Genomic DNA, 27998 nt, shown 5'->3' with positions numbered 1-27998 from the left:
ACATCAGTGACACAAGCCGGACAGCAATCCTTAACCTTAGCGGCCGCATGCGCCTTAGATGGTAAACAACATCGCACCTTCACACATGTGTTATAAAAGTAGTGTTTACAATAAGCAGTTGTTTGGACAGCTGATGCGGCGTCACTGATGACCTTCAGGCACAATCCATACGACATAGACATTGTCACAAGAATTATGAGATGGCAGCACAATATATATACCAAACTCAAGATGGCAGCACACTTAAATTTTCTAATAGGTTAGCCAAAATAAAACTAACCTAAATCAGAAATTGCAACTGTTTTCTTTAAATACAAAATCCGTTCAGTAAGAAATACAAGCGATTATTATTTCAAAAATAAGCCAGTATTCGGAAATATAGTTTAAATAAATTGTCTATATCAGTAAACCACAATATCATTTACAAATAACACACCAAATGCACCAATGCAAAAACACGTCCGCACTATACAGCGCACTTATATTAATATAAGAGAGATCGTGGAATTTAAGTGATTTACATGAAACATTCTGTGGTAAGTTTTTGGATTTATTTAATTTATACTCTGCATTACAATATGTACGTTAAATTTTTTTCAGAAAGTCAATCATTAATTTATACTAATCTGATTATGTTTATCGAAATATTTTTATAGTTTACATTATGCAATTTCCATAATACTCATTACTGTTAACATTTTACTGCTTATTATTTTCATTACACTTGACGCACAAAATTAATATTACACTAAATTTAGCCGACGTTTTTAATTTTTTTTTTTCATTTTTTAAATTAGAACAAAAAAATATTTTAAAAAAATTCCACTTATGGTTTTTGAAGTTTTTTACAAATGAAATTTTTTTTATTTTTCTGTAATAATTTTCAATAAAAAAAAAAATCGAACAATTTTCAGATGTCAGCTAACTTAATTTTCATAAAATTAATTTCAATTATAACTAATTATTAATTCTGTTTTCAGATCGCTGATGGTCAAAATGCTCAAAATTGTCGGATGAGTCCAGTGATCCACGTATCGTCAAATGATTATACTGTTGATAATTTAGTACCAGTGGAATTTATAAATGCAAAAAGCAACACAACTTCCGTACTAGAAGAAAATACTATTTCCAACAGGAAAAAAAACTATCTAAATTTTATAACTTTGATTTTAAAAAAGTGCTCAGTGATTACCCTATTAGCAAAGAACTATTGTTGATTGCTAAAAAAGAAAAAATTACTTTGGAAGCTCAGTGGATCTCATATTTGTGCGAAATTATAGTGATTGATTGTTTAAAGAAAGGCTTAATTCTTCAGAATGAAGATATTGAAGAATTAGCCGTAAAAATTGTTGAAGTCTTCCCATCGGAGTGCACTCAAACTTTTTACGTGGATCCAGTGAAGAAAAAAGATTCCTTACGCCAGGTCAGCATTGTCGCCAAAGGAAAATTAACCGATAAATATCGAAATATTTTAAAACTTATTAGAACTTTACGAAAATTTGGAGATACTTCTAGTGCCTCGACTGAATTTGATGAAAATATTGAAAACAATCATCTAAATTCTGCTCTGGAGAGTAAGCAATGGTTGAAGCACTATCGAGATGCAGTAAATGTTTTGTTACATTGGAAGAATTCTTATGAACTACGGAGAAGTGAAGTTTCATCAAATAAATATTCTAGTGCAACGGATATATTAAATGACTGGCCGATATTGAAAGAGTCTGTGTGTGCAGATTTAATAAACACTGATTTTGAAAAAGTTTATCCTGATAACGTGATAAATTTAAGTGATTGCTGGAACGAGACTTTTATCAAGCTTGAGAAGATTTTAAATAATAAAATAAACCCGGAACATCAAGCTCATTTAGAAATTTTGGAGCAGAAGAGTAAAGACGTTCCGTTGCTGAGCCGGTCTATTCTTCAACTAGAAATCTTTCTTCATTTGTTGACTCCAAAACCACGAAAGAGAACAAAAAACGCTTCTTTAACTGCGGAGTTAGATAAAAATATTATAAATAAAAATACTCTAGAAAGTGTATGTATGCATGTTAAAATACCCGGCGACATCGACAAAGCTTGTGCTGCGAAAGTATCTTTGAAAGCAACAGCGAAATCTACAATTCAGCCTTACTTGATAGTGGTAGGTCCAAATGTTTTGGATTTAAAAAAAATTTACGTTCAAGTTGATAGCTTCCGTTTTGAGGCTTCAAGCTTCGCTGCTGGATTTGATTTGTTATTTAAATTTTATGTACTGTTCAAACTTGCTTATCCTGTTGAAACTCAACACTTTTGGTATTTCGTACAGTGGGGCATTTATAAAATACGAACCGACTCTGATGTACCCATACCATCAATGTTCACTATTTTAAATAAATTGAACCTTAACCTAAAGTAAAATTAATAAGCAAGTGAAAAAAGTTACATGTTAACAATATTTATCATTTATATTATACATTTATTATTTATTTTTATCTTAATAATACAAAAAAAATAAATAGTCCGCAAGGTAATATTAAAGACGACGTTTTTAAATTTGTCAATAAAATTTATGGCAATCATGCCATTACTCAAAGTATGGCTCAAGACATGATTAAAGACTTTCAGCAGTTAATGACTGGAGTTTCGGCAGCTATCTTGCAAAATTTAAAAAAATAAATACCAGTCGAGTACCATGAGTTCATAGAAGTTTGTTTCGAAAGCGATATTTTTGAGTTTATACTAGTTTATTCCAAGGTACAATATGGAAAAATATTTCTCAATTAAAACTCCGTTAGACCCTAGTTCGTCTGATGACCTATATTTACGAATATCATGACCTACATTTTTTCCACTAAATTTTAAATAATATAAAAAAATTATAAATAAAATACTTTCAAATGAAAAAAAAATTAATTGAATAATTCACAGTATTTTGCATTATTTTTGTGCTTTAAATTTATTTCAGATATACCTTTATCATGAATTATTATAAATTACCCATGCAGGAAACCCCCAGAGTTGACAAAGGGGCCAGGCTTGGGCCAGTACTGGGAAACCTAGCTTCGGCGTACCTGTATTGGCCCATGCGTGGGCCAGGCTGTTTAACCCAGCCTCGGCCATGCCAATGATTACCCAACCTTGGGCCAAGACTGGCTAACTCAGCCTTGGCCATTCATTGGCGACCCAAGCGTGGGCCAAGACTGGTTAACCCAGCCTCGACCATGCCAATAATTATCCAAGCTTGTGCCAAGACTGGCTAACCTAGCCTTGGCGATTCATCGGTGACCCAAGCTTGGGCCAAGACTGGGCAACCACGCCTTGGTCGGCCCAATTATTACCCGAGTCTGGGCCAGAACTGGGTCACTCAGTCACGGCCACAATGATTACCCAAGAGTTAGCCAAGATTGGGAAAACTACACTGAAAAAAAAAATTAACTTAATTCAAGAGAAAAATTCTTGAACCGAGAAAATAACTTTGAAGAGTATAATTGTCTTCAATCAAAACGAAAAATTCTTTAATTAAATAAAATTTACTTAAATCGAGAAAAATTTCTTAGTTTAAGAATTTTTGTACTCAAATCAAGAAGATGAAATTCTTAAAAATTATTTACTTGATTTAAGTAAATTTTTTTTTCTTTGTAGCCATAGGCGTTGAATAGCAACCAAGACTTGAGCCGGAATTGGGTAACCTAGCCTTAGCCATTCAATGGGAAATTCAAACTTAATAAATCATTAAGTAATAGAATTTTAAACAGTAAACATTTATTGTTTAACGAATATTTGCTAACAAATTCTAAAATTTAAAATTTATTATTTAACCAAGACAATTGCATATCGTCAAAATTGATGTAGTCTTAAAAAAATTAAAATATAATAATTTACAGTTGAATTTTTAATATTGATAATTTTAAACATGAAAATTTATCATAAGATATTAAAAATATACCGAACGATGTACAAAGTTTAAAGTAATATAACAACTTGACTCTTTGATTTTTTTTAACTATAATAAACATTTGTAAAAAATAGTTAATTTTCATCGAAACACAATATTAAATAACATATATATATATAAATAATAAACCGTCACATTTCGTCACTATATAGATTTAGCTTATCAGATTAATAAGATGTGCATCAACTTATCGGTCGTACGGTGTAAGGGTTAGTTATCAGTCTGGCAAACGCGCGGCTCGGGTTCGAATCTCGGTTAGAACAGATACGATTTTCACTTTATTTCTATAATTAGCAACAGTTAGGTTCGAATTTACTTTACTTACAAAATAAAATAAAAAAATAATATTCCAATAATTCTTTTTTATCATTTTTTATCAAATGGCATGGGCCAGACTTGAAAATTAACTATGGCTCAGCCCTGGTAACCAGGCGTGGGCCAGTCCTGGTAACCAGGCTTGGCCCATCGTTATCATCCCAGACTTCAACCAGGACTGGGCCAAGCCTGGCTTACAAGCTTGGCCCAGAGTTTTACATAGTTGAGCCAAGGCTGGACCAAGCTAGGCCCCGTGGTACTTTCCTCTATGGGTACCTTAAAAAAAATATATATTAATATGTAAATATGAATTTTTCTAATATAATATTTAAATTTCTAACTATCTTATATTATTTTTTGAATCCGTATTTAAAAAAAATCAAAATATTACGATATTATTCAATTGAGTTTGTTTTTATTTGAAACCATAATTATATTTATAATTTTTTCACATTATTCATTTTTTCAGAAAAAAATGGGTTAAGATAGTCGTAAACATATATATATATACTAGCTGTTACCCACCCGCTCCGCTGGGCGCTTTATAGACCCATAGAGGAAAGTACCACGGGGCCTAGCTTGGCCCAGCCTTTGCTCAATTATGTAAAACTCTAGGCCAAGCTTGTAAGCCAGGCTTGGCCCAGTCCTGGTTGAAGTCTGAGATGATAACGATGGGCCAAGCCTGGTTACCAGGACTGGCCCACGCCTGGTTACCAGGGCTGAGCCATAGTTAATTTTCTAGTCTGGCCCATGCCATTTGATAAAAAATGATAAAAAAGAATTATTGGAATGTTATTTTTTTATTTTATTTTGTAAGTAAAGTAAATTCGAACCTAACTGTTGCTAATTATAGAAATAAAGTGAAAATCGTATCTGTTCTAACCGAGATTCGAACCCGAGCCGCGCGTTTGCCAGACTGATAACTAACCCTTACACCGTACGACCGATAAGTTGATGCACATCTCATTATTCTGATAAGCTAAATCTATATAGTGACGAAATGTGACGGTTTATTATTTATATATATATATGTTATTTAATATTGTGTTTCGATGAAAATTAACTATTTTTTACAAATGTTTATTATAGTTAAAAAAAATCAAAGAGTCAAGTTGTTATATTACTTTAAACTTTGTACATCGTTCGGTATATTTTTAATATCTTATGATAAATTTTCATGTTTAAAATTATCAATATTAAAAATTCAACTGTAAATTATTGTATTTTAATTTTTTTAAGACTACATCAATTTTGACGATATGCAATTGTCTTGGTTAAATAATAAATTTTAAATTTTAGAATTTGTTAGCAAATATTCGTTAAACAATAAATGTTTACTGTTTAAAATTCTATTACTTAATGATTTATTAAGTTTGAATTTCCCATTGAATGGCTAAGGCTAGGTTACCCAATTCTGGCTCAATTCTTGGTTGCCATTCAACGCCTATGGCTACAAAGAAAAAAAAATTTACTTAAATCAAGTAAATAATTTTTAAGAATTTCATCTTCTTGATTTGAGTAGAAAAATTCTTAAACTAAGAAATTTTTCTCGATTCAAGTAAATTTTATTTAATTAAAGAATTTTTCGTTTTGATTGAAGACAATTAAACTCTTCAAAGTTATTTTCTTGGTTCAAGAATTTTTCTCTTGAATTAAGTTAATTTTTTTTTTCAGTGTAGGTTTCCCAATCTTGGCTAACCCTTGGGTAATCATTGTGGCCGTGACTGGGTGACCCAGTTCTGGCCCAGGCTCGGGTAATAATTGGGCCGACCAAGGCGTGGTTGCCCAATCTTGGCCCAAGCTTGGGTCACCGATGAATCGCCAAGGCTAGGTTAGTCAGTCTTGGCACAAGCTTGGATAATTATTGGCATGGCCGAGGCTGAGTTAATCAGTCTTGGCCCACGCTTGGGTCGCCAATAAATGGCCAAGGCTGAGTTAGCCAGTCTTGGCCCAAGGTTGGGTAATCATTGGCATGGCCGAGGCTGGGTTACAGCCTAGCCCACGCATGGGCCAATACAGGTACGCCGAAGCTAGGTTTCCCAGTACTGGCCCAAGCCTGGCCCCTTTGTCAACTCTGGGGTTTCCTGCATGGGGAATTGTATTTTTCGATCTAGATTTGAAATTTAATTAGAAGATTGTTTTGACTTGCACAGATTCTAAATTCCATCAAATTGGTCTGTATATTTTGTCCACATGATTATTCTAGCTAAAATTCATTGTAACTTTCAATGTGCAATCACTATAACATTCCCGTGGCTTTCATCCAAAAATGAATATTAATTGACACGAAGAAAAAAAATTTTAAATGAGCATTGTAAGTTTTAGTTAAAGTAATTGCAGGTCTCACAAGTAAAGTTGAAATCTGCCTAGCTTAAATTGTGACGAATTTCGCTGTTAATTAAAATTTCTTCCGTAACATCAATTATACATAGAAAATTATTTGTACTTTTTTTTTACGAATTTTCTTAAAATGAGTAGCCAAATTTTTTTTCTATATCTCATGTGTTTAGAAAATGCAATGCTTTTAATCTGTTACATTTTCGCGATCCCGTAAAAAGAACAATTCATCGGTTATGTGATCAGCAAAAAAAAATGTATGTAAAATTCTTAGTCGACTTTTTTGCCGCTGCTAAAGAGACGATTGTTGTAAGAAAATATCACTATTAAGAAAGAAAAATATTTAAATCCGTTGACCTTGGAGGCCATCCCGGTATTTGCCTGTTTCTCTTCAGATTCTATCAAATTTTATATTTGTAGGAACTGTATTTAAAGAATATGAATTTTTTGACAATTATTACTCCCGCACTTCTATGTAGGGGAGGAATTTCGTAAGATCCTATTCGAGATAATTTCTACATTATAAATAAAATATTTCAACAAAACTTCGAGTCTATAAAAACTATCGATTGGAAATGAGAAATTTTCATTGTTAACGCCCCCACCATCCCTTTTGGGGTTAGAATTCGAGAAAATCCATTCTCAGCTGAACTTGACATCGTACAAGAAGAGTCGTACCAAATTTAGAATCTCCAGGAGTTACAGTTTGGAAATTAAAATTTTAGATTTTAACACCCACCCCCGCAATCCCTATCGGAAGTAGAATTTTTTGGGATCCGTTTTGAGATGATCTCATGACAAATGAAAGATTCCTACCTAATTTCAAGTTTGTAGAAGTTACAGTTTGGAAATGGAAATTTGAAATTCTAACACCCACCCCCGCAATCCCTATCGGAAGTAGAATTTATTGAAATCCGTTTTGAGATGATCTCTACATGACAAATAAAAGATTCCTACCAAATTTACGCCTTTTAGAAGCTATATTTTGGAAATTAAGATTTTTTTTTGTCAACACCCACCCCCGCAATCCTTATTGGGGGTGATTCGTCGTAAAATCCGCTCTTAGATTATTTCTACATCACATAGAAGATTCTTACCAAATTTGGAGTCTATAAGAGCTATAGCTTGGAAATTAAAAATTTTAATTGTTAACATCCACCCCCGCAAACTCCTGTGAGGTATCTTAAAATTCGTTCGTATATTATTTCTACATCTCTTAGAGAAAATTCCTACCTAATTGGAGTCTGTAGGAGCTATAGCTTGAAAATTAAAAATTGTCATTGTTACCCGTGCAAAAAAAAATTTGTTTCGTTATGAATTTCATTGTGAATTTGATAACGAAATTCAGATTTTGAAACAAATATGAGTTCGATAATGAATTAGCTATAAAAATCCTCTAATTTTCTGACAGCTAACCAACAGCTGAAATCTAATAATTTAATGGGTTATTTTTAAAAACTTACTTTTCACTTTAAACAAGTGATAAGTACATTATAAAAATCGTATATTTCCAGCTTTGAAGAAGATTCACAATTGTTGAGTCTAAAGAAATTAAGACAACGAAGAGGAGTAATTCATGATGAATTTGATGATAATCATTATCAATTTAGTACAAGAGTCATATTGAATTAATTATAAGATAAATATGTTTTATTTTATAATTGTATTTTTTGTTTTTACACCCGAAATTTCAAAAAAAAAAAAAAAAAACTATTTTATTTAACTTAGAGGAAATGTATTACTAATTTAACAGTAATCAACAAAAATCATGGAATCATATAAAATTAATACTTGATTCATAATAAATTTATCATAAAAAGGTTATAAAGTTTATATTAATTTGATCTTACCTTAATACTTGATTCATAATAAGTTTATTATAAATCATAAATAATTATCATAAATAAATAAATAAATAAATAAACTTAATTTAATAATGCAAAATGAAATATATTTTTTAGTTTATTTTTTTTTTAAATTATTCAATAAATAAATTTTTTTTTGTAATAGCACAAACAACGAACTGTAAACAATAGATATATATTTTTAAAAATAAATTTTAAATCTTGTTAACGCTTACATAAGAGTCACAAATCATTTTTTTTTAAATAGATTTATAATTTTAACTTTTAATTTAACTAAATAATGAGAAATAATCGATCTTACTCTAATATAATTTGTGACAATTGCAAAAAATTACGAGTTGTACAATTTGTAATAGCACAAACAAAAAATTGTTAGCAATAAATATAATTGTAACAATAAATATAAAGTAAATACATAGTTTACCATATAAGTGTCTTTAGTGCCCGTAAGCAACCTCAACATTTAAAATTTTTGAAAACATAACTATTTTTCCCATGCACAATAATATTCCAATGAAAATGGTGATTCAAACTTTTCATCGTAGATTCATGTATAAGGAATTGCAACTTTACGATAAGTAAATGCAAAACGAACATAAAATTAATTCAAACAAGAAACATGTTACATTTAGTGTATAATTTGATTATTGACTCTTTTTCTTTTTTATAGCGTCTCGGATGGTACAGCACATACTGCCAACTATTCCTTGAAATTCAAGTTCTAATTCTCGACCTCTTGCTACTTTTTGGTTTACAAATACTGGTAACAAACAAAAAAAATAATGAATACGGATCAAAACTTAATTAAAATGATATTCAATTAAAATTTAAAAACTACCGTAAATTGCCTCATAAACATCTTCCGCTATCAACTCACGTCCTTTTACTTTTTTTACCGGTACCATGGTGGCAAGTTTTTCCTCCCCTAAGATAGCTTTGAATAATTCTCTCGCCATTTGACCCGGCTTCTTCAAATTTTTTTTTGTAATTAATTGAAGTTTAAATCGATCTATAAATACGTCTGATTCAGCAACCAATTCCACCTTTTCAAATGATAACAAAAAATTATTAGATAATGAACAATTTGCATTTAATAAAATTTTACTTTTACCAGTTTATTTTTTTTCCTTTCGACTTTTTCAGAACTTGATATTTTTGATTTTTCACCTTTAGATTGTGACGTCTTTTTTTTGTATTCTTTAAATTTCAAGAATTCTTCAAATAATTGCATATCTTAAAAATTAAATAAAATTATTAGTTGATAATATTATTAATCACAGATAGAATATTACATCACTACATAAATTAGTTATAAAAAAATTAATTAGGTATTAGAAAGTTAAATAAAATTGATAACATTATTATTATCCATCATTATTATTATCTGTAATTAGGCAATCAAATAAATAGCTGATATTATAATTTTTATATACCACTATCATAAGATTCTTCCAACGATTCCATTTTATTGCCTTTCATTTTTTGGAGATTTGGCAGATTTTCTACGAACGAAAAAACAATAAATGCAAATATATAAACTCAATTAAGTAAATTAGAATTTGAAAAAAATTGATGGACGCAAAAAACGCATTTTATACTTTTTCTTGTATCATCTGAAGAAATGTCAGATTCAGAATCAGTCACGTTCGAAAATTTCCGAATTTTTCTCTCTACTTTCTTTGGTGTCTGATACCCTATAGGAAAAATTAGATATTTGTAAACAAATGAAATAAAAAAAAAAATAAAAATTGAATATAACTATGCAATAACTTGGTCCATTAAAGAACATATTTCTTTTACCATCCTTCTCTAAAGTACCATCTTTAGAAGTGCCAGCACCGAAATTCTTATGCACTACAGGATCCATTTTTTTACCTTTCATTTTTCGGGGAGTTAGCAGATTTTCTAAAAACGAAAAAAAAAATAGATGCAAATATATGAATTTAATTAAGAGAATTATGATTTGACACAAAATTGATGAACGCATTTTATACCTTTTCCTGTACCGTCTCTTTTTGGAGTATTATCTAAAGAAATGTCAGATCCAGAATCAGTCACGTTCGTAAATTTTGGAATCTTCCTTTCTACTGTTTTAGGTCGGACATTCCCTGAAAGTAAAGTCGGAGATTCTGGCTTCTTTCTTCTTACTATCTTAGGAGGGGTCAGAATTTCTACAAATAAAAATACAATGAAGAAATACATACAAGATAAATAAGAAAATAAAGATTTGACACAATATTCATGTATGCACAAAACACATTTCGTACCTTTTCTTGTATTGCCTCTTTTTTGAATATCTTCTAAATAAATATCAAGCTCAGAAGCAGACTCATTCGGAGAATTTGGCATCTTTCTTCTTATTTTCTTGGGAGGTGTCAGATATTCCGTAGGAAAATTAGACATTTTTACACAAATAAAATTACTAAAATATAAATCAATGAAGTTTTGCAATAATTGACATAAAAAAAAAAATCTTTCGTTTACCATCTTTCTCTGGGGTAGCATCTTTGGAGTTACTAGAATCGATATTCTTAGATACTGCAGCATTCAGCCATTTTTCTCTCACTATTTTGGGAGTTGTCAGAATTTCTACAAAAAAAAAATACAATGAAGAGATACATATAAAAGAAATTAAAAAATGAAGATTTGACACAATATTCATGTATGCACAAAACACATTTCATACCTTTTCTTGTACCATTTCTGTTTCGAGTATCATCTAAATAAATATCAGGCTCAGAATCAGTAGCATTCGGAGAATTTGGCATCTTTCTTCTTATTTTCTTGGGAGGTGTCAGATATTCTGTAGGAAAATTAGATATTTTTGCACAAATAAAATTACTCAAATATAAATCAAATAAAATTTTACAATAATTGACATGAGAAAAAAAAATACTCTTTCGTTTACCATCTTTCTCTGGGGTAGCATCTTTGGAGTTACTAGAATCGATATTCTTAGATACTGCAGCATTCAGCCATTTTTCTCTCACTATTTTGGGAGTTGTCAGAATTTCTACAAAAAAAAAAAATACAATGAAGAAATACATATAAGATAAATTAAAAAATAAAATTTGACACAATATTTATGTATGCACAAAACACATTTCATACTTTTCCTTGTACCATCTCTTTTTGGAGTATCATCTAAATAATTATCAGGCTCAGAATCAGTCACATTCGTAGATTTTGGCTTCTTTCTTTTTACTTTTTGAAGAGGTGTCAGATTTTCTGTAAAAAATGAGATATTTTGATAAAAATGGAATTACAAAAATATGAATTAAATTAAATTTTGCAATAATCGTTACTAGAATAAAGTGTACTTCTTCTTTTACCATTTTTCTCTGGAGTAACATTTTTGGAGTTAAAAGCGTCAAAATCTTTAACCTCTGCGGCTTTCAGCTGCCTTTCTCTTACTATCTTGAGAGTTGTCAAATTTTCTAAAAAAAAAAAAAAAAAAAAAAAATTAATATTAAAATACTGATACAATTTAGAAAATATAAATTCGATCAAACTATACAACATTTATCTATCGAATAAAAACATTTCATACCTTTTTCTTCACTTTTTCGTTTTGAAGATGCATCTCCGCTATGATCTGATCCAGTATCACTCAAATTCAAGTTTTCTGCATTTTTTTTTGAAACTTTTTCACTTTTTTCATCACTAAATATTGACGGTAAATCATATAAATCTTTTTTGTAATCTGAACAACCGGGAATATCATTTTTTTTACAACTGCTGCTTGTTTTTGGTTCGTCCATAGTAGATTTTTTTTTTTTTTTTTTGGTGACAACTTCTCCATTTTCGTCAACCTCGACCATTTTCAAGAAATCTTTGTCATCTGTTTAATTAAAAAAAAATTTGATTGTAGGTAATTTATTTAAATATGAAAAGCAAATTATTAAAAATTTTACCATCTTGCATCAATATTTTTATCTCACTGGAAGAGTTGTTCTTCCTTGCTGTTGCACCATTTTTTTTAGTATATTTAATACTAGTTGTTTTTATTACAGATGCAATTTTTGAATTTTTCCAAAAAACAAGGCTGTATGTCCTTTTATTAGACATTTTTAAAATATTTCAATTAGTTAACCTGTAAATAACGACAGTTGAATAAACCCACATAAAAATAAATGAAACTCGTTTATCCTAATAAAAAATATTTATAAGAAATATTCTTTTGTCATCTGATTTTGATACTTAATTATTTAGTTCAGATTTGAATTACTCAAAAAATTACATAAACTAAATATTAAAAAATTTATAATCATGTTTATTAATAAAAGTTTCGAGAAGCTTTCAAGAACAACTCGATACCGTCTACAGAAAGTATTATTGTCGCCTGATATCACTGATGATGAAGATACAGAACATGATCATAAAGAATCACTTGATGAATGTAAATGATCATGAACTATTATTTATTTTAACTAAACATAAGCACAGAGTTTAATATGAACAAAACACAAATTAAAAAAATTGAGGTTACCTTGCAAATTACTAATTTTCAGTTGAAACTTTGAAATTTTCAACACTGTTTTTCATTTTTATTAGTTGACTTATTATATAATTTGTCATACTTACTAGTTTTCACTGTAATTTTTAAATCACTCACTTAGAAGAAAACATATAATGTTTACTGGTTATTAGCAACTTTATAATTTTAGTATAAGTTTCATATTATGCGATAGTTAATTTATTTTCTCATAAATTTTCTTTAGTTACATTTAAATATATAAATAACATTTATGTTTACTGATGAAGAAAGAAATGTAATAAATATCACCAATTTTTACCTGCAAGGAAAGGAAGATAAAAGGGAATATATTACTGATCGATAATGAAGATTCACGTATCGAAAACATTAAAGACAGCACTCCTCAATAGAGGACATTTTTGTAATTTCTCAAAAGAGTCTCTACGCTCTCTATCGTATGAAGATTTAATTAGTCGACTTCTAAAAATTTTTATAATCTTTTTTATTGAAAAATATTATTACAAAAATACTGAAAAAAAATTTCATTTTTAAAAAATTTGAAAAATTGTGAGTGCAATTTAATAAAAAATATTTTCTAATTCTAATTTAAAAAATGAAGTAAATTCAAAAAATAAAAAAGGTCATTCGGCAGCCGAAATGGAAGTAGATTTCTCAGATAAAGAAATTTTATTTTTTATGAAATAATATTAACAATAATAATGAATAATTTAATTGATTGATAAAAAAAATGTCAATAATAAATTTTAAACTATTTAGACTCAATTTTGTTCAAAAAGTTATCTTGTAAAGTAAAAAGTTTCTCGAATATTTGTCAAACAATTTTAAAGATCATGATTCCTATATTAGATTTCTATTTTTTTTAACTGTAATCTTTACGAATTTCAGACGATAGAGAACCAACCGACAATTATAATTTTGATCGTTCTTCCGAATCTGAGTATTTTGGCGATTTAGAAGATGATGATAATTCTATTTATGACAATATGAATGATAATCATATTAATGATTTTAATATTAAAACCGACAAATTAAGTAGCAACAGTAGTGAATATTCAATCGACGGTGATGATAATGAGAGTCAATCAATTGATTCAAGCTCAGATGAAGAATACGACAATTGTAATGGATCTTTTGAAGATAATCAATCTTACAGTAGTGAATCTGAGGAATCTGATGAAAGTTCTGACAGTAGTCAAAGTGACCCAACTTTTGGTACTGATCATTTAAATAATCCCTTGTACGATAATGCTCCATTAACGTTAGGTGAAAGCGTTTTATGTATTTTAACGTTCATGATTCGCCACAAAGTGACTCGAGCTTTATTATCTGATTTATTGTCTCTCATAAGTTTGCATTGCATTCAACCTAATTTTTGTATAAAAACTTTATATTATTTTGATAAATTTTTTAAAAATATTCAATCGCCAATTCGTCGGCATTTTTTCTGCTCTGTATGCTTTTCTAAAGTAGAGACTCAAAATAGTTCTTGTCTAAAATGTAATGTAAAAACAGAAGTTAGCTATTTTATACAAATTCCGCTCGTACCGCAATTGATGAATCTTTTTAAGAGACCAAATTTTTATCAACTCTTACAAGGTCGGTTTGATAGACGCAAAATTAATAATGAAAACTTGGAAGACATTTGGGATGGTAGTATTTATCAAAATTTATTTCAAAATAACGGTTTTTTATCTCATCCTTCGAATATTTTTTACGTGGAATACAGACGGTATATCTCTTTTTAAATCTTCAAAATTTAGTCTATGGCCTTTTTATCTTACGATAAATGAGCTACCATTTAAAGACCGAACAAAAAAAGAAAATTTATTATTAGCTGGCATTTGGTTTGGTGAAAAACCGCAACCAAACCTATTTTTAAATAGTTTTCGAAATGATTTAATAAAAATATACAACGGTATTTGGTGTAAAACGACTGATTTAAATCGTAGGATAAAAGTTCGTGGCAAAATAATCTGTGGCACTTGTGATTTACCGGCAAAGGCTAATTTTCTGAACATAAAAGGGCATAATGGAATTTTTGGATGTTGCCACTGTAAAATTCAAAGCAAATATTTTAATCGAAGACGCATTTACCCATTCAAACCAAACCCTTCACTCAGAACTACTAGAGAATCTATTGACGACGGTAGAAAAGCTGCCAAATCTCAAAGCGCAGTTCATGGAATCTGTTTAACCGATAGAAAAACATTCAATAGAAATTTATATGAGGAGTTGCGCCTTCGGGCTTGATCGCTCCAACTCGTGTAAATTCGTGTCACACCATGCTGTACGCAAAAACATTATCTGGACGTTCAATCCTCCACTATCTCCTCATTTTGGTGGTATTTGGGAAGCAGCTGTAAAATCCTTCAAACACCACTTTAAACGAGTGGTAAAAGACCAACTTCTCACTTTCGAAGAATTGAATTCTCTAACCATCCAAATAGAATCTATACTAAATTCTCGTCCTCTCTGTTCTCTATCTAGTGATCCCTAATGATCCTATTGCCTTGACGCCTGCTCATATTTTAATAGGACGTCCTCTCACAATGCTGCCTGAAAATGATTTTTCTGATGTTCCAGATAACAGACTCAATGTTTGGCAATTCATTATCAAGGCTAGACAAGACTTTTGGAGACGTTGGTATTTGGAATACCTCCATGAACTTCAAATTCGGCAAAAATGGCATTCCTCTCAAGGAGAAATTTCAATCAATCAAGTCGTCTTATTGATGGATAAAAACCAACCATGTATGCGGTGGCAGCTGGGAGTGGTGGTCGACATTCATCCAGGAGATGATGATGTGACAAGAGTAGCTTCAATCCGAACGGCTCAAGGGATATACAAACGAAATATCACTCTACTATGTCCTTTACCAATCAATTCTTGAATTTTATAAAATCAAACATTGTAATCATGTAATGTAACTAATTGTAAACACTATTCATACCATCTTGCTCAGCCTTCGCAACGGGGGGAGTATGTTTAACCGATAGAAAAAACATTCAATAGAAATTTATATGAGGAGTTGCGCCTTCGGGCTTGATCGCTCCAACTCGTGTAAATTCGTGTCACACCATGGCTGTCGCTCATGCGCGCCCTGGTTAGCGGGAGAGAAGCCGGCTCGCGTGGCGGGCGAAAAGCAGTTGTGCTTGGACGCTTGTACTAGTACGACTACTCTGAGTTTATCGTTTTCTGATTTATCACGTATAATACGCATTTACTTTAACACTTAAAATTTTCATTAAATATTATTAATTTCATTAATTTCAATTACCAATTAAATTCTCGAATCATTAAATTTCATTAGTAATTATTCAGTGAGTTAAATAAATCAAAATTAATAAGTGACGCCACGCGGTTATTGCGCGCCATATTGAGAAAGGATTGCATCAGCCACGCGGCTTTAGTCAATCCATAGTTAATACGCAATACTTATAATAAATTACATTAAATTCATCGTTCGACATTTAACCATCATTCTATCAAATCAAATTTCATCAATTATACAATTCTGACGTCAAATTATCTAATTAGTTCCTACACTAATAATTATAATCTATCAGTATTTACACTGACGTTGTACGTCGATTAATTAGTATTGCACTATCAATCGACTCTAGTTAACTTAAAAGTTAGCGTCAATTCACGAATTCTGAATTAATACATTTTGCGTTTCTAAGAAGGTTGAGCTCACCTCGTGTTGATTGCGACGGCAATTTACACATAGTCTTATTCGCACTACACGCTTTGCGTTCTTACTTGTACATTTTTTCATTCGAGGAGGTTTTCTCAGTGCAACTGAGTTTTCCTCCTCTGGGGATAAATAAATCTTCATTTTATTCCCCCTACAAATCGACGCACAATTTATTTAATATCCTAATCCCAAATTAACTATAATTTTTAAAACAATTACGGAAACTATCCTAAGTGGATAGTTTTCGACAAAACAGAATCAAAGGTCCAACAGTCTTAACACAAATAGTGTATGATGTTTTTAACACAACTGTTGTTGATGTAATGCATTGTGTGTACTTGGGTGTCGTCAGAAGATTATTTGGTTTGTGGTTTGACCCTAGTTATAGTAACTGCGAATTTTCTCTCTATAAACATTTGAAATTTATAGATAGTAAAATTAAATCTATTTCTCCCCCTGTGTTTGTTTCTCGATTGACAAGATCTGTTTCCGATTATAAATACTGGAAAGCATCAGAGTGGAAGCAATGGTTACTGTATTATTCTATACCTATATTGAATTTAATCATGGCTGATGAATATTTAGAACACCATAAGCTTTTAGTTACTGCTATCAGTTACTTAAGTTACCCTTCTATCAGTCAAAAAATGATTTCTGTTTCATTTACCTCAATCAAAATTTATTGTTCTCGTTTTAAGGACTTATATGGCTTGACTCACTTGTCATGTAATTTACATAGCTTATATCATTTACCCGATGCTGTACGAAAGTTTGGACCATTACCGATCACATCTTGTTTTTCTTATGAAGATCTTAATGGATCATTTCGACGTTTAGTAAAAGGCACTCGTTACGCACAATTACAAATTTGTTCAGCGCTGTGTGTTTTTAATAATGTAATTGAACTGAAATCGAAAATATTAGAAAATGATAACGTTACACAATTCAGAAAAAAATTAGAACTATTCAATCTGCGAAAACGTAAACTCTTGTACATCTCTGAAAAACACTTTATTATTGGTAAATTAATTAAGTGCGAATTATCAGTCTCACTGCAAACTATTTTTGAAAAAAGCAATGTACGCCTACAAACTTCCCTCAATGTTTTCAAATTTTTTCGATTATTTAAGAATTATGTGGCGTATGATGCTCAGTGTTATAAACGTAAGAAAAAAACAAATTCTTCTGTTGTGATTTACGATTATAATGACAAAAAAAGAATCGGAATAATTAATGAGTTTATAAAAATTTGTTCTTGTCAAGAATCTTCTTGCCAGATCAATTGTACAACTAGTGATTTTTTTGCAATTGTCACAAATTGTATTGTAGTACGATCGATTATTCCTAATTCTTTAGTTGACATGATCGATTTGTGCATTAAATCAAATGAACCTCCATTGGCTATAAATATAAATAAATTATTGAATTTATGTTTTTATATAGAAAATTATGACGAAAATGAGCCAAATACATTTTACGTGGTAAGACCAATAAATCTGATAGAAATAGATTAAATTAAAAGTTAAAATAATAATTAAGATCAAACATTGTTTAGGCACTCTAATTATAATTCTATTAAAAAAAAAATGTAAGCGTTAGTAAAATTTCAAAAAGTTTGGAAAATCCAAAAGTGCACGCCTCATAACGCTCATTCATTTTTTAAGAAAAAATAAATTGTGTAACTGATAAAAAAAAAGAAAATTATAATTCAGTAATTTCTTACAGAGTACTTTTTTTTTTTTTTCAAATATCAGCGCCCTTCTTTCTTGTTATATGCGTACGCAGTCTAAAAAAATCTAGCTTTACCAAGTGGCGCCATAGTTTTCACGTGACAAATAAGAAAAATTCGTTTGTCTTTGTACGGTTATATCGCAATAAATTTTAATAAAAATTCAATTAAAAAAAAAATACGTAAACTAGGCTACTGATATGAAATACGGACCCAGTTCATCGCATTCGTAAACTAATAAAAAAGGTCCGGTCTTGAAATATCAATTTGTTTGGGAGTAATCATTGGTACATCCAAAATGGGGTGACATCCGGACGTCCACGTAAAATTTTTTTCAAAACGTTTTTTTTTTTCAAAATAGCTACATGAAATGATTTTAGAAAGTAAAAGATGGTTTGATTTAAGTGATTTCTCCGTGTACATCTACTTATATTATTGTATAAGTGTAATATGGTTGTGATAGAGACATTTAAAGATCACAAAATTGCTTGACCTTGACGAGTCGAGTATAAAGCACAACCTCACGCGCTTCGCGCTATGAGGCGTGCAATTTACTCTAAAAAATCTCTATTTGTTGTTAACAGTTTGTTGTTTGTGCTATTACAAAAGAAAATTTGTTTATTGAATAATTTAAAAAATAAATAAACTAAAAAATATATTTCACTTTGCATTATTAAAATTGAGTTTATTAAACTAATCTTCATTTATAATATATTTTTCTAATTTTATAGGTTTATTTGTTAGAAACTATAACTTAACAGTTATTGTTTTATAAAATTTGTTCATTATCATATGGAACATACGATCAAATTAATCTCAACTTCGTAATGTGTTTATAATAAACTTATTATAAATCAAGTATTAAGATAAGATCAAATTAATATTAACTTTGTAACCTTTTTATAATAAATTTATTATGAATCAAGTATTAATTTTATATGGTTCCATGATTTTTGTTGATTACTGTTAAATTAGTAATACATTTCCTCTAAGTTAAATAAAATAGTTTTTTTTTTTTTTTTTAAATTTCGGGTGTAAAAACAAAAAATACAATTATAAAATAAAACATATTTATCTTATAATTAATTCAATATGACTCTCGTACTAAATTGATAATGATTATCATCAAATTCATCATGAATTACTCCTCTTCGTTGTCTTAATTTCTTTAGATTCAACAATTTTGAATCTTCTTCAAAGCTGGAAATACGATTTTTATAATGTACTTATCACTTGTTTAAAGTGAAAAGTAAGTTTTTAAAAATAACCCATTAAATTATTAGATTTCAGCTGTTGGTTAGCTGTTAGATTCAGCTGCAATAGAAAATTAGAGGATTTTTATAGCTAATTCATTATCGAACTCATATTTGTTTCAAAATCTGAATTTCATTATCAAATTCACAATGAAATTCATAATGAAACAAATTTTTTTTTGCACGGGTAATACCCACCCCTACAATCCGTATTGGGAGTAGGCTGTCATTAAATCCACTCTTGAATCATTTATACATCACATAGAGCAGATTCTTACCAAATTTGGAGCCTATAGGAGCTACAGCTCGGAAATTAAAAATTTTCATTATTAACACCCACCCCCGCAACCCCTTGTGGAGTAGGATATCGTTAAATTCGTTTATAAATTATTTTTACATCACTTACAAAAAATTCATATAAAATTAGGATTCTCTAGGAGCTATAGTTCGGAAATTTTAAATTTTCATTGTTAACGCCCACCCCCGCAATCCATATTGGGAGTAGATTGTCATAAAATCCGCTCTTAGATCATTTCTACATCTCATATAGGAGATTCCTGCCAAATTTGGAGTCAATAGGAGCTATAGTTTAAAAATGGGAATTTTCATCGTCAACGCCCCCGCAACCCCCCTTGTAGGTGGAATTACGTAAAATCCGTTCTTAGCTGACCTTTACACGGCGAAAGGAATATTCCTACCAAATTTCAAGTCTACACTTTATGGTTTCAGAGATATCGTGATGAGTCAATATATAGGTGGAAATCTCTTATATATATATATAGATTGATTCATCATTTCCAAATATATAAATATAAATAACATATTTTTTCTTAAATGCCTACTTTTTTGAAAATTACAATTAAATAATCAATATATTCCCATTGGTTGATTATTTTATTATTAAGTTTAATAGTACAAATAGTATGTTCGGTCTTGTTCATAATCATGATTATATTGGAGTATATCCATCGATTGTTGGATATGATTACTTGTTACATTTGGTGGATACTCACCATATGGAAATACATAATTTGAGCTCCAATTCGAATTATTTTGAAATTGGTTAACAGAATGTGGATTATAAGTTGGCACGTAGCTTGGTGGTACATCCATCGAATTTTCATAATTTTCAACACTTAATGGATGCTTGCGACCTTGAGGTACAAAATCTAAGCCCTTATTCACGTTATGATAAACCTGGTCTGTGGAATTGAAATTATATGGTGACATGTTCTCCGATGGCACGAACAATATTTTCAGGAGGGCTTTGAAGAGTATTGCAACTTGATGATAACTGTTGATTGTCCAAGTCGATGTTTCTATTATGGTTTAATTCCTTATTCACGTTATGGTGAACCTGGTCTGAGGAATTTAAATTACTCGGTGGCATATTGTCCAAAGGCACTTCATCTATATTTTCAGGAAGGTTATGAAGAGTATTGCCGATTGATGATTTCTGTTGATTGTCTAACTGGATGTTTCCTTTATTTTCTGTTGTCGGCTCATTTTTTGAAAGAGAGCCTCCAGAATATTGTCTCTTATTATAAATAAATTTATTTACGTAATAAACGAAGTCTTTCTCTTGGATCTCTTCTGAAGTCCTAGATCGTGCCCAATCTATAAGAAATTTTATTATTAGTTGTAAACTCATTATATGATACTGTCTTATAAGTTTAATTAACTTATTTCATATTTTGCTTATTATTAGATATTCACCTAAAATTGCATTATACACTGACGGATCAATACCCGTTTTTTTATTGCACCTGGTACCTTTTGCTGAATAATTCACAATGTCTGATTCATAAACTTCCAGAAGAGCCATTTTCACTAATATTTTCCAATCTGAGTGACCAGACTCAGTAGTAGACTTTCTTTCAATGTACGAAACAACATCTGTCGGAAAGTAGATGCTATATTTATCCCTAATTTTAGCCTGTAAAATATAAAATTTTATGTAATTTGAAATGTATATACTAACTATAAAATTGGAAAATTGTTTAGTCGTAACCTTACAATTTTCATGACGTGTAAAGCCTTACCTTACGCAAACCAGGATCCAAAAGATTTTTTTCTGACTAAAATAAAAAATAATAATTACAAACTACCAATTAAACTAATGAGATCAATAAATTTTTACCTTAGTTATAGATTGTCCACTACTTTGCCATACAAGATTTTTTTTCAAAGCAACTATTATTTTTTGAAAAAATGTGAGATTTTTTTCGGAAACTATTAAACAACATAAATAATGATTAAATTTAGAATTATTGACTGTAAAATAAGAAACTTACTTTCATCTGGAGCTACAGACGTTTCTTTGGTTCTTTTTTTCCATGCCAGAGAATTAATGACAGATATGTAGCTTTTTTTGGTGATTTTATCATCAGTAAATTTTGATTAAACCAAATCTAAAAAAAAAAAAAAGAATAATAAATTACCGATAATATTGTATAATTGATTATATTTTGTCCAATTTACCGAATGTAGCAGCAAACAATTTTGAGCCAATGCCTAAATGTTAACTTCCTCGTAAACCCTTTGCCGAAAAATTCCCAATACTCTCTCCATATACTTCTAGCATAACTAATCCCACAAATTTTTTCCAGCTTGGTTTCTGTTTCTTGTCAACAGAATTATTAACAATGAAAATCATTCTCTCTGTTGGTAAATAAAGTCCTGAACCAACCCAAATTTCACTCTGTAAGGAAGTGATTCTTTCATTCATAAATGTTTTTAATTATAACAGTAATTGTGAAATAGAAACCAATGCAAAATTATTTAAAATGTATCAATATCTAGATCTTTTAGAAACTCGTAAGACACATTTAAAGTTCAGCTAATATTTTAATTCCTACTATATTTTTAGTATCGTTTTTTAAATAAACATTATTTCATGAAATACAGATTTCTCAGATGAAAAAAAAATTCATACGTAAAATTATGGTTGCATTGTTTTCATTTATTATGACTAGCAAAATAGTATAAATTACTTTATTCTCTCCAGATATATAAAACTCTTACGCTATCTGTAGAAAAAAGTAATATTAATGATATTTTTAAAATGTTAACATGCAAAAAAATGAAAGCGTTTTTTTATAAACTTAAATAATTATTCTGTTTCTAGTATTTAAGTATTTGCACCTAAATATTTGATATTTCTTAGTGATTTTTAAAGTTGTAAAATTGCTTTATATAATTTAAGCCACAGATTTATTATTATTACTTATTTATCATTATTTTCTGTTCTATATAATAATAAATTTTAACCTTTGTATCATTGCTTAAGTGAGAATTTTTGTTCGTTTGTTGCTCATGCGTTTGTTTTATACCAGCATGAATGCTTTCGAAAGATTGAAGTTTCTTCCGTAACTAAAAAAAAATATTTAATTAATTTTTCACCTTTCTAACTAGATTATCATTATTAAAAAATGTACTACCTTCTTTAGGGAAAAATGTATGTAAGGCTCCAACATCAGGTTCAGAAGTCTGTATTTCTTCAATGTTGTCGATTTTCTCTGGTTCATTGTTAATAATCATAGCTGCAGAATCATTTGATTCCCTTGAATCATCATTTGTAAGTGCAGATGGTTCAATGTTGGTGGAAATTTCACTGTGAGCTAAATCTGTTTCATCGGAAGTTTCATTATTAATAACTGACGTTGTTAAAAAGATTCAGTATTGCTAGCTATTGAAGTGATTGATACGGCATTGCCATTTTTCGAAAAGTCTAGAGGACCAGAATCTTGATAATTATCTTCAACTCTTGCTTTACCATAGTTATGACTTTGGAACGTTTGTACGTGGGTATCTAAATTATGACATTGGTATGATAATGGAAGTGAAACTTTCGAAGAATTTAAAATTTTAAGATTAGGGATATCATGTCCCACAGCACTATGATTAATTTTCACGTAGTCGTTATGAATTTCACTTGAGTGACCATATGATTCAACATTTGAAGAAATACTACTTGAAGTCAAAGTATAAGTCGGTGGTTGAGTACAGTTTGAGACGCATGTTGCTGTGGGAACACTTTGTGAATTTTTTTGCTTCAAAATTGATTCAGTAGGTTTACAAGATGAAAATAAAGACGGTGTATTGAGTAACTGATTTTCAAGCTGATTTTTTTTGGTCTATTTTTGATTTTCTGATAGTTTTATTGTCACCAGTAGCTTTTCTTTTTGTTTTAATACCTTTTCGGTAAACAATTTATCATCAAAGTCGTGAACTTCACCCTTGTCATCCAGAAGTATATTATTTAACTTATCATAATTTGCTGAAAAGAAAAAAAAAAAAAACAAAACAAAGCTGTCATTGGCTTGAAGAAAATAAAAATTTTAAATTACCCAGATAGCAAAATGACGTATTAAGTTATTCCCAATGAGCTCAGATTTCTGATTTGGACGTCAGAGTCTACGTCTAAAAGACGTCTTTAAGACCTTCTGCAGAGGTCGAATGCGCCGCTTATTGTAGACTTTAAGAACTCATCAAAACGAGCTCTTAAAGAGCTCTTTTCTGAACTCGCACAGATGAATGATTTTTTATCTCTATACGCTATTATAATGATAACAATAATAAGAACACAACAAAAATAATAATAATAAAAGTAAATTATGAAAAATAATTCAGAGTTTCATGAAGCACCGATGCTGATTTCGAATGTTTATTATTTTAGTTTGACCTAATATTGTCGGTTTAAAGAGAGAAAGTGAAAATCGCAATTGCCGTAACTAAGATTCGAACCCGAGTTGCGCGCGTGCTAGATCGATACCTAGCCCCCTACGCTGTTCAAACGATATGTCGTTATACATCTCATTATTCTTATAAGCTAAGTTTATATAGTGATGAAATGTTGCGATCATTGTCTATATTATTTATTCTATTTGATACTGTGTATCGATAGAGAAAAAGTAACTTTACGAATATTTATATACTAAAAAATATTCAAAAGTCTACTAAGTACTCCTTAAATGTAGAAAGTTCACATAATTTTTTCAGATTAGAATCCAATTTTATTATTTTATCTAAATTAGTTTGATTACGAACCAGATTTTAACATTATTGCCTATTACTTCATAATATAATTTAAAATTTTTGAAAAATTTAATTAACCTGGATTAAGAGAAATGAGTTAACCTATGCCAAGTGTATATCTATATATTAATCTATTCAAATTGTTTTAAATCATTTAATTCAAATTATTTTTAATCATTTTCAATTTAATTTCTCAATCAGGAAAGTAATAAATGAAAAATGAATAAGATTTTGACAGCTTTATATTAAAAAGAAATTTGTGTTTTTGTTTATAATGTCTATAAGCTCATTATACGCAACTCAAAAAGAAGTCCAAAAAGGGACTCAGTTAGATGTCAGAAAATTGACTCCAAACTTATGAGTTCATTAAGAGCTCTTAGTTCTGACCTCGTAAAAAGAGCTCCTTAAGACGTCACATTAGGACTTCTATAAGAAGTTTTTAAAAGACTTCATACTGAAATCTTTCTGACTTGGATGCTGACTGGGTATAATCGGACTCTACTTTTATTAATATTTATTACTAATATTGATTGTGACATAATGATCATAATATATTGGAGGTTAGAAATCAACATATTCCGTCAAACATAAAATTTAAAATAAGAACTCAATAACTTACTGTCAAATGCAATAATTTTAGCCTTGTACAATCTGGTTTCTTTAATTTCTGCATTTTTCCAAAGTAACTTTACTATTGAACCCACGGTTCGATTGTTTTTGATAGTCGAGACACTGATATAATATCTTTCGAACCTTCGTTAATCCACTATATTAAAGCCAAAGAGTTTTTGGTGACTTTATTTTCACCACTTGCTTTTGTCTTCTTTGGAGTTTTTGGAGGCATCTTAATTATTTTGGATAGTCAAAAATTAACAACTATAAAAATTTTTTATAAATTATAAATAAAACAATACATACCGCCATGAAAAATAACAACTAACTTTTCGAGAACTTTGGTTAGTCATGTAATTATATGTACAATGTGCATCTTCATCAACTATCGACAGTTAAAGAAATAATGCAGTGCTGCCACCGCGCAGGCAACTAAACGTTTTATTGTAATGGCCGCCGCTTTAATGTTTATGTTTACATACAACCAGCAAGTAATTTTGAGTAGTAAAAACTAAAACTTATAAACAATTTATTTTATTTTGGAAACATGAGTGATCGACCACCGATTCCACGAAAGTCGTTCTGCGAACTTTCAGCGAAATAGAAACGAGAAAATTTAAGGTTTATGAACAGTAACCAACCAAATGATGTGAGGCTAGATCGAAATGAAGCCCGTGAAGAAATGCCAATACAGGTAAAAATATTTATATTAATTTGTATGTCAAGTAAATAATAAATTATAATAAATAATTACTTCTATACAATAACCTACTATTTAATAAATATAATAATTAGAAACTTTGATTCTACTTATATACTTACTCCAAATGCTGACTGATAGATGCTGTTAGAAAATTATCAATTTAAAACATGACATTTATTAAAATTTGTTTTTTTTTTTCAACTTTATCGAAAAATGATTTCTTTGAATTTCAACACGATATATCAATTACTGTTTTTTACTTGTTTTATTTTTCACTTACTGAGGGAAAATATGTTATTTTTTAAATAAATACAAGATATGAATCTACCATTGTTTTTTAACGGAATTGTTTCTTGAAAAATTATTTTTTTTGCTAGGATAATTGTAAATTAATATTTATTGTTAAATTATAGTTATTATTTTTATTCTTTTTTTTTTTTATTATCATTATGGTTTTTTTTTTGTGGCGTTCATTAGATTTTTATTTGGAAATATTCTTTTATTATTTCGTGGTAATTACTCTATTATATTGATTCACTTTTAATCTATTCAAACGCGTGTTTGACGCGAAAAGCTACCGTCTCCTTCTGTATTAAGATTTTCTTTTAGTCTAAAAAATGAAGTAAGATACTTTCTAGTGTGGTTATTTAATTATCAATTTTGTATGATTTCAGATTGAACATTATTTTCCACACAACAATGCTTTACCTGAAACAATGGACGATGAAGAATCTGATTATGAAGCTGAGGAAAAAATAGAACAGATGGAGGACCAAATAATCAGAGGAGATGAAGAAGAGGAACGAGTAGAAGAAGAACCAATAGAAGAGCAGGAACAGGCAGCAGAAGAGGAACGCGTAGAAGAAGAACTTATTGAAGAAAATGAACCAGTAGAAGAAGAAAGAGTATTGGACGGAGCCAATGATAACAATGATGACGATGATGATGATGATGATGACGACGATGATGATGATAACGATAATAATCGCCATCACATAGAAGGTGACTACGATCCGCCATTATATACCAACTCTCCGCTGACATTAAGTCAAAGTATGCTGCTAATATTAACTATTTTCCTGAATCATAATATTTCTCAGTCATGTTTGTCGGACATGATTGCAGTACTTAATATGTATTGCATCGGAGAGAATTTACACCGTAATAGTTTATACAAATTTAAAAAGTTCTTTAGGCTAACAAATAATCAAGCTCAGACGATAATAAAACATTATTATTATTCTCTATGTTTGAATGGTTTAAATTCGGTTTGAGATGTATGTCTTGATTGCCAAGGAAAAAAAGGATATAAAGCATTATATTTTATTGAGCTTTCGTTTATTGAGCAATTGGCAGAATTATTTGGGCGACCACATTTTTATGATAAACTGCAATCACATTTTCAGAGTAATAATTTACAACCAAATACAATAAGTGACATATATGATGGAAAGTTATATGAAGACTGGAACACTGAAGACTTTTTGGCAAATGCAAATAATTTATCTTTCACGTGGTATACTGATGGTGTGCCAGTGTTTAAATCCTCTGGTGTCAGTATATGTCCAATTTACCTAACTATTAATGAGTTAACTTACAAAGAGCGCATGAATCGAGAGAATATGTTACTTGCTGGATTAGCATTTGGGAAAATAAAACCGAGCATGAACTATTTTGTGCATAAACTACAGTCTCAATTTCAACAGCTCATCGATGGTCATCAATTTATGCTGCCAGATAATCAAATCATCAATGTAAAAGCAATTTTATTGATGGGGAATTGTGACATGGTTGCCAAATGCCAGATGTTGAACATGGTCCAATTTAATGGGGAGTTTGGTAGTCACATTTGTAAAGTACCAGGTGAATCGTTTCAATTACCGTCTAGTAGAAAAAAAAATTTTCTACACCGCACGATACGAGATCGCTACTGTCACGATCTACACTTTACTATCTAGAGGAGAGTGAGGTTAGGAAAACTGTATACTAACGGTAGCAATACGTTTCGTGAATGGCA

At 29.9% G+C, this 27998-nt stretch overlaps 3 protein-coding genes across 3 annotated transcripts; 2 read left to right on the top strand and 1 right to left on the bottom strand.

Annotated features, from left to right (window-relative positions):
• Positions 1-200: 200 nt before the first annotated feature.
• LOC123267287 lies at positions 201-2399 on the top strand. Its single transcript, XM_044731840.1, has 2 exons — positions 201-259; positions 1066-2399. The coding sequence occupies exons 1-2, from the start codon at positions 201-203 to the stop codon at positions 2393-2395; spliced, it is 1389 nt and encodes a 462-aa protein (XP_044587775.1). The 3' UTR covers positions 2396-2399.
• Positions 2400-20845: 18446 nt separating this feature from the next.
• LOC123267285 lies at positions 20846-22029 on the bottom strand. Its single transcript, XM_044731837.1, has 5 exons — positions 21924-22029; positions 21770-21861; positions 21672-21707; positions 21346-21565; positions 20846-21246 (listed from the first exon to the last, which is right to left on the bottom strand). The coding sequence occupies exons 4-5, from the start codon at positions 21452-21454 to the stop codon at positions 20846-20848; spliced, it is 510 nt and encodes a 169-aa protein (XP_044587772.1). The 5' UTR covers positions 21455-21565; positions 21672-21707; positions 21770-21861; positions 21924-22029.
• A 3505-nt stretch (positions 22030-25534) lies between these two features.
• LOC123267599 (pheromone-processing carboxypeptidase KEX1-like) lies at positions 25535-27871 on the top strand. Its single transcript, XM_044732310.1, has 2 exons — positions 25535-25972; positions 26656-27871. Exons 1-2 carry the CDS (start codon positions 25904-25906, stop codon positions 27253-27255), a joined length of 669 nt encoding a protein of 222 aa, XP_044588245.1. The 5' UTR covers positions 25535-25903; the 3' UTR covers positions 27256-27871.
• Positions 27872-27998: the final 127 nt, after the last annotated feature.

This window comes from Cotesia glomerata, linkage group LG6 (genome assembly GCF_020080835.1).
Source record: "Cotesia glomerata isolate CgM1 linkage group LG6, MPM_Cglom_v2.3, whole genome shotgun sequence".
NCBI classification, from domain to species: Eukaryota; Metazoa; Arthropoda; class Insecta; order Hymenoptera; family Braconidae; genus Cotesia; species Cotesia glomerata.
Note: the sequence above shows the minus strand (reverse complement) of the source record. Positions and strands in the feature narration are given on the sequence as shown.

Bases quoted from the DNA above. Each gene is read 5' to 3' on its own strand.
- LOC123267287 (XM_044731840.1), top strand. From the start codon at position 201: ATGGCAGCACAATATATATACCAAACTCAAGATGGCAGCACACTTAAA. The intron at 260-1,065 runs GTTAGCCAAAAT...TTGATAATTTAG, and splicing joins ACACTTAAATTTTCTAATAG to TACCAGTGGAATTTATAAAT.
- LOC123267285 (XM_044731837.1), bottom strand. From the start codon at position 21,454: ATGGCTCTTCTGGAAGTTTATGAATCAGACATTGTGAATTATTCAGCA. The intron at 21,247-21,345 runs GTGAATATCTAA...AATTTCTTATAG, and splicing joins AGTGTATAATGCAATTTTAG to ATTGGGCACGATCTAGGACT.
- LOC123267599 (XM_044732310.1), top strand. From the start codon at position 25,904: ATGAACAGTAACCAACCAAATGATGTGAGGCTAGATCGAAATGAAGCC. The intron at 25,973-26,655 runs GTAAAAATATTT...GTATGATTTCAG, and splicing joins GTGAAGAAATGCCAATACAG to ATTGAACATTATTTTCCACA.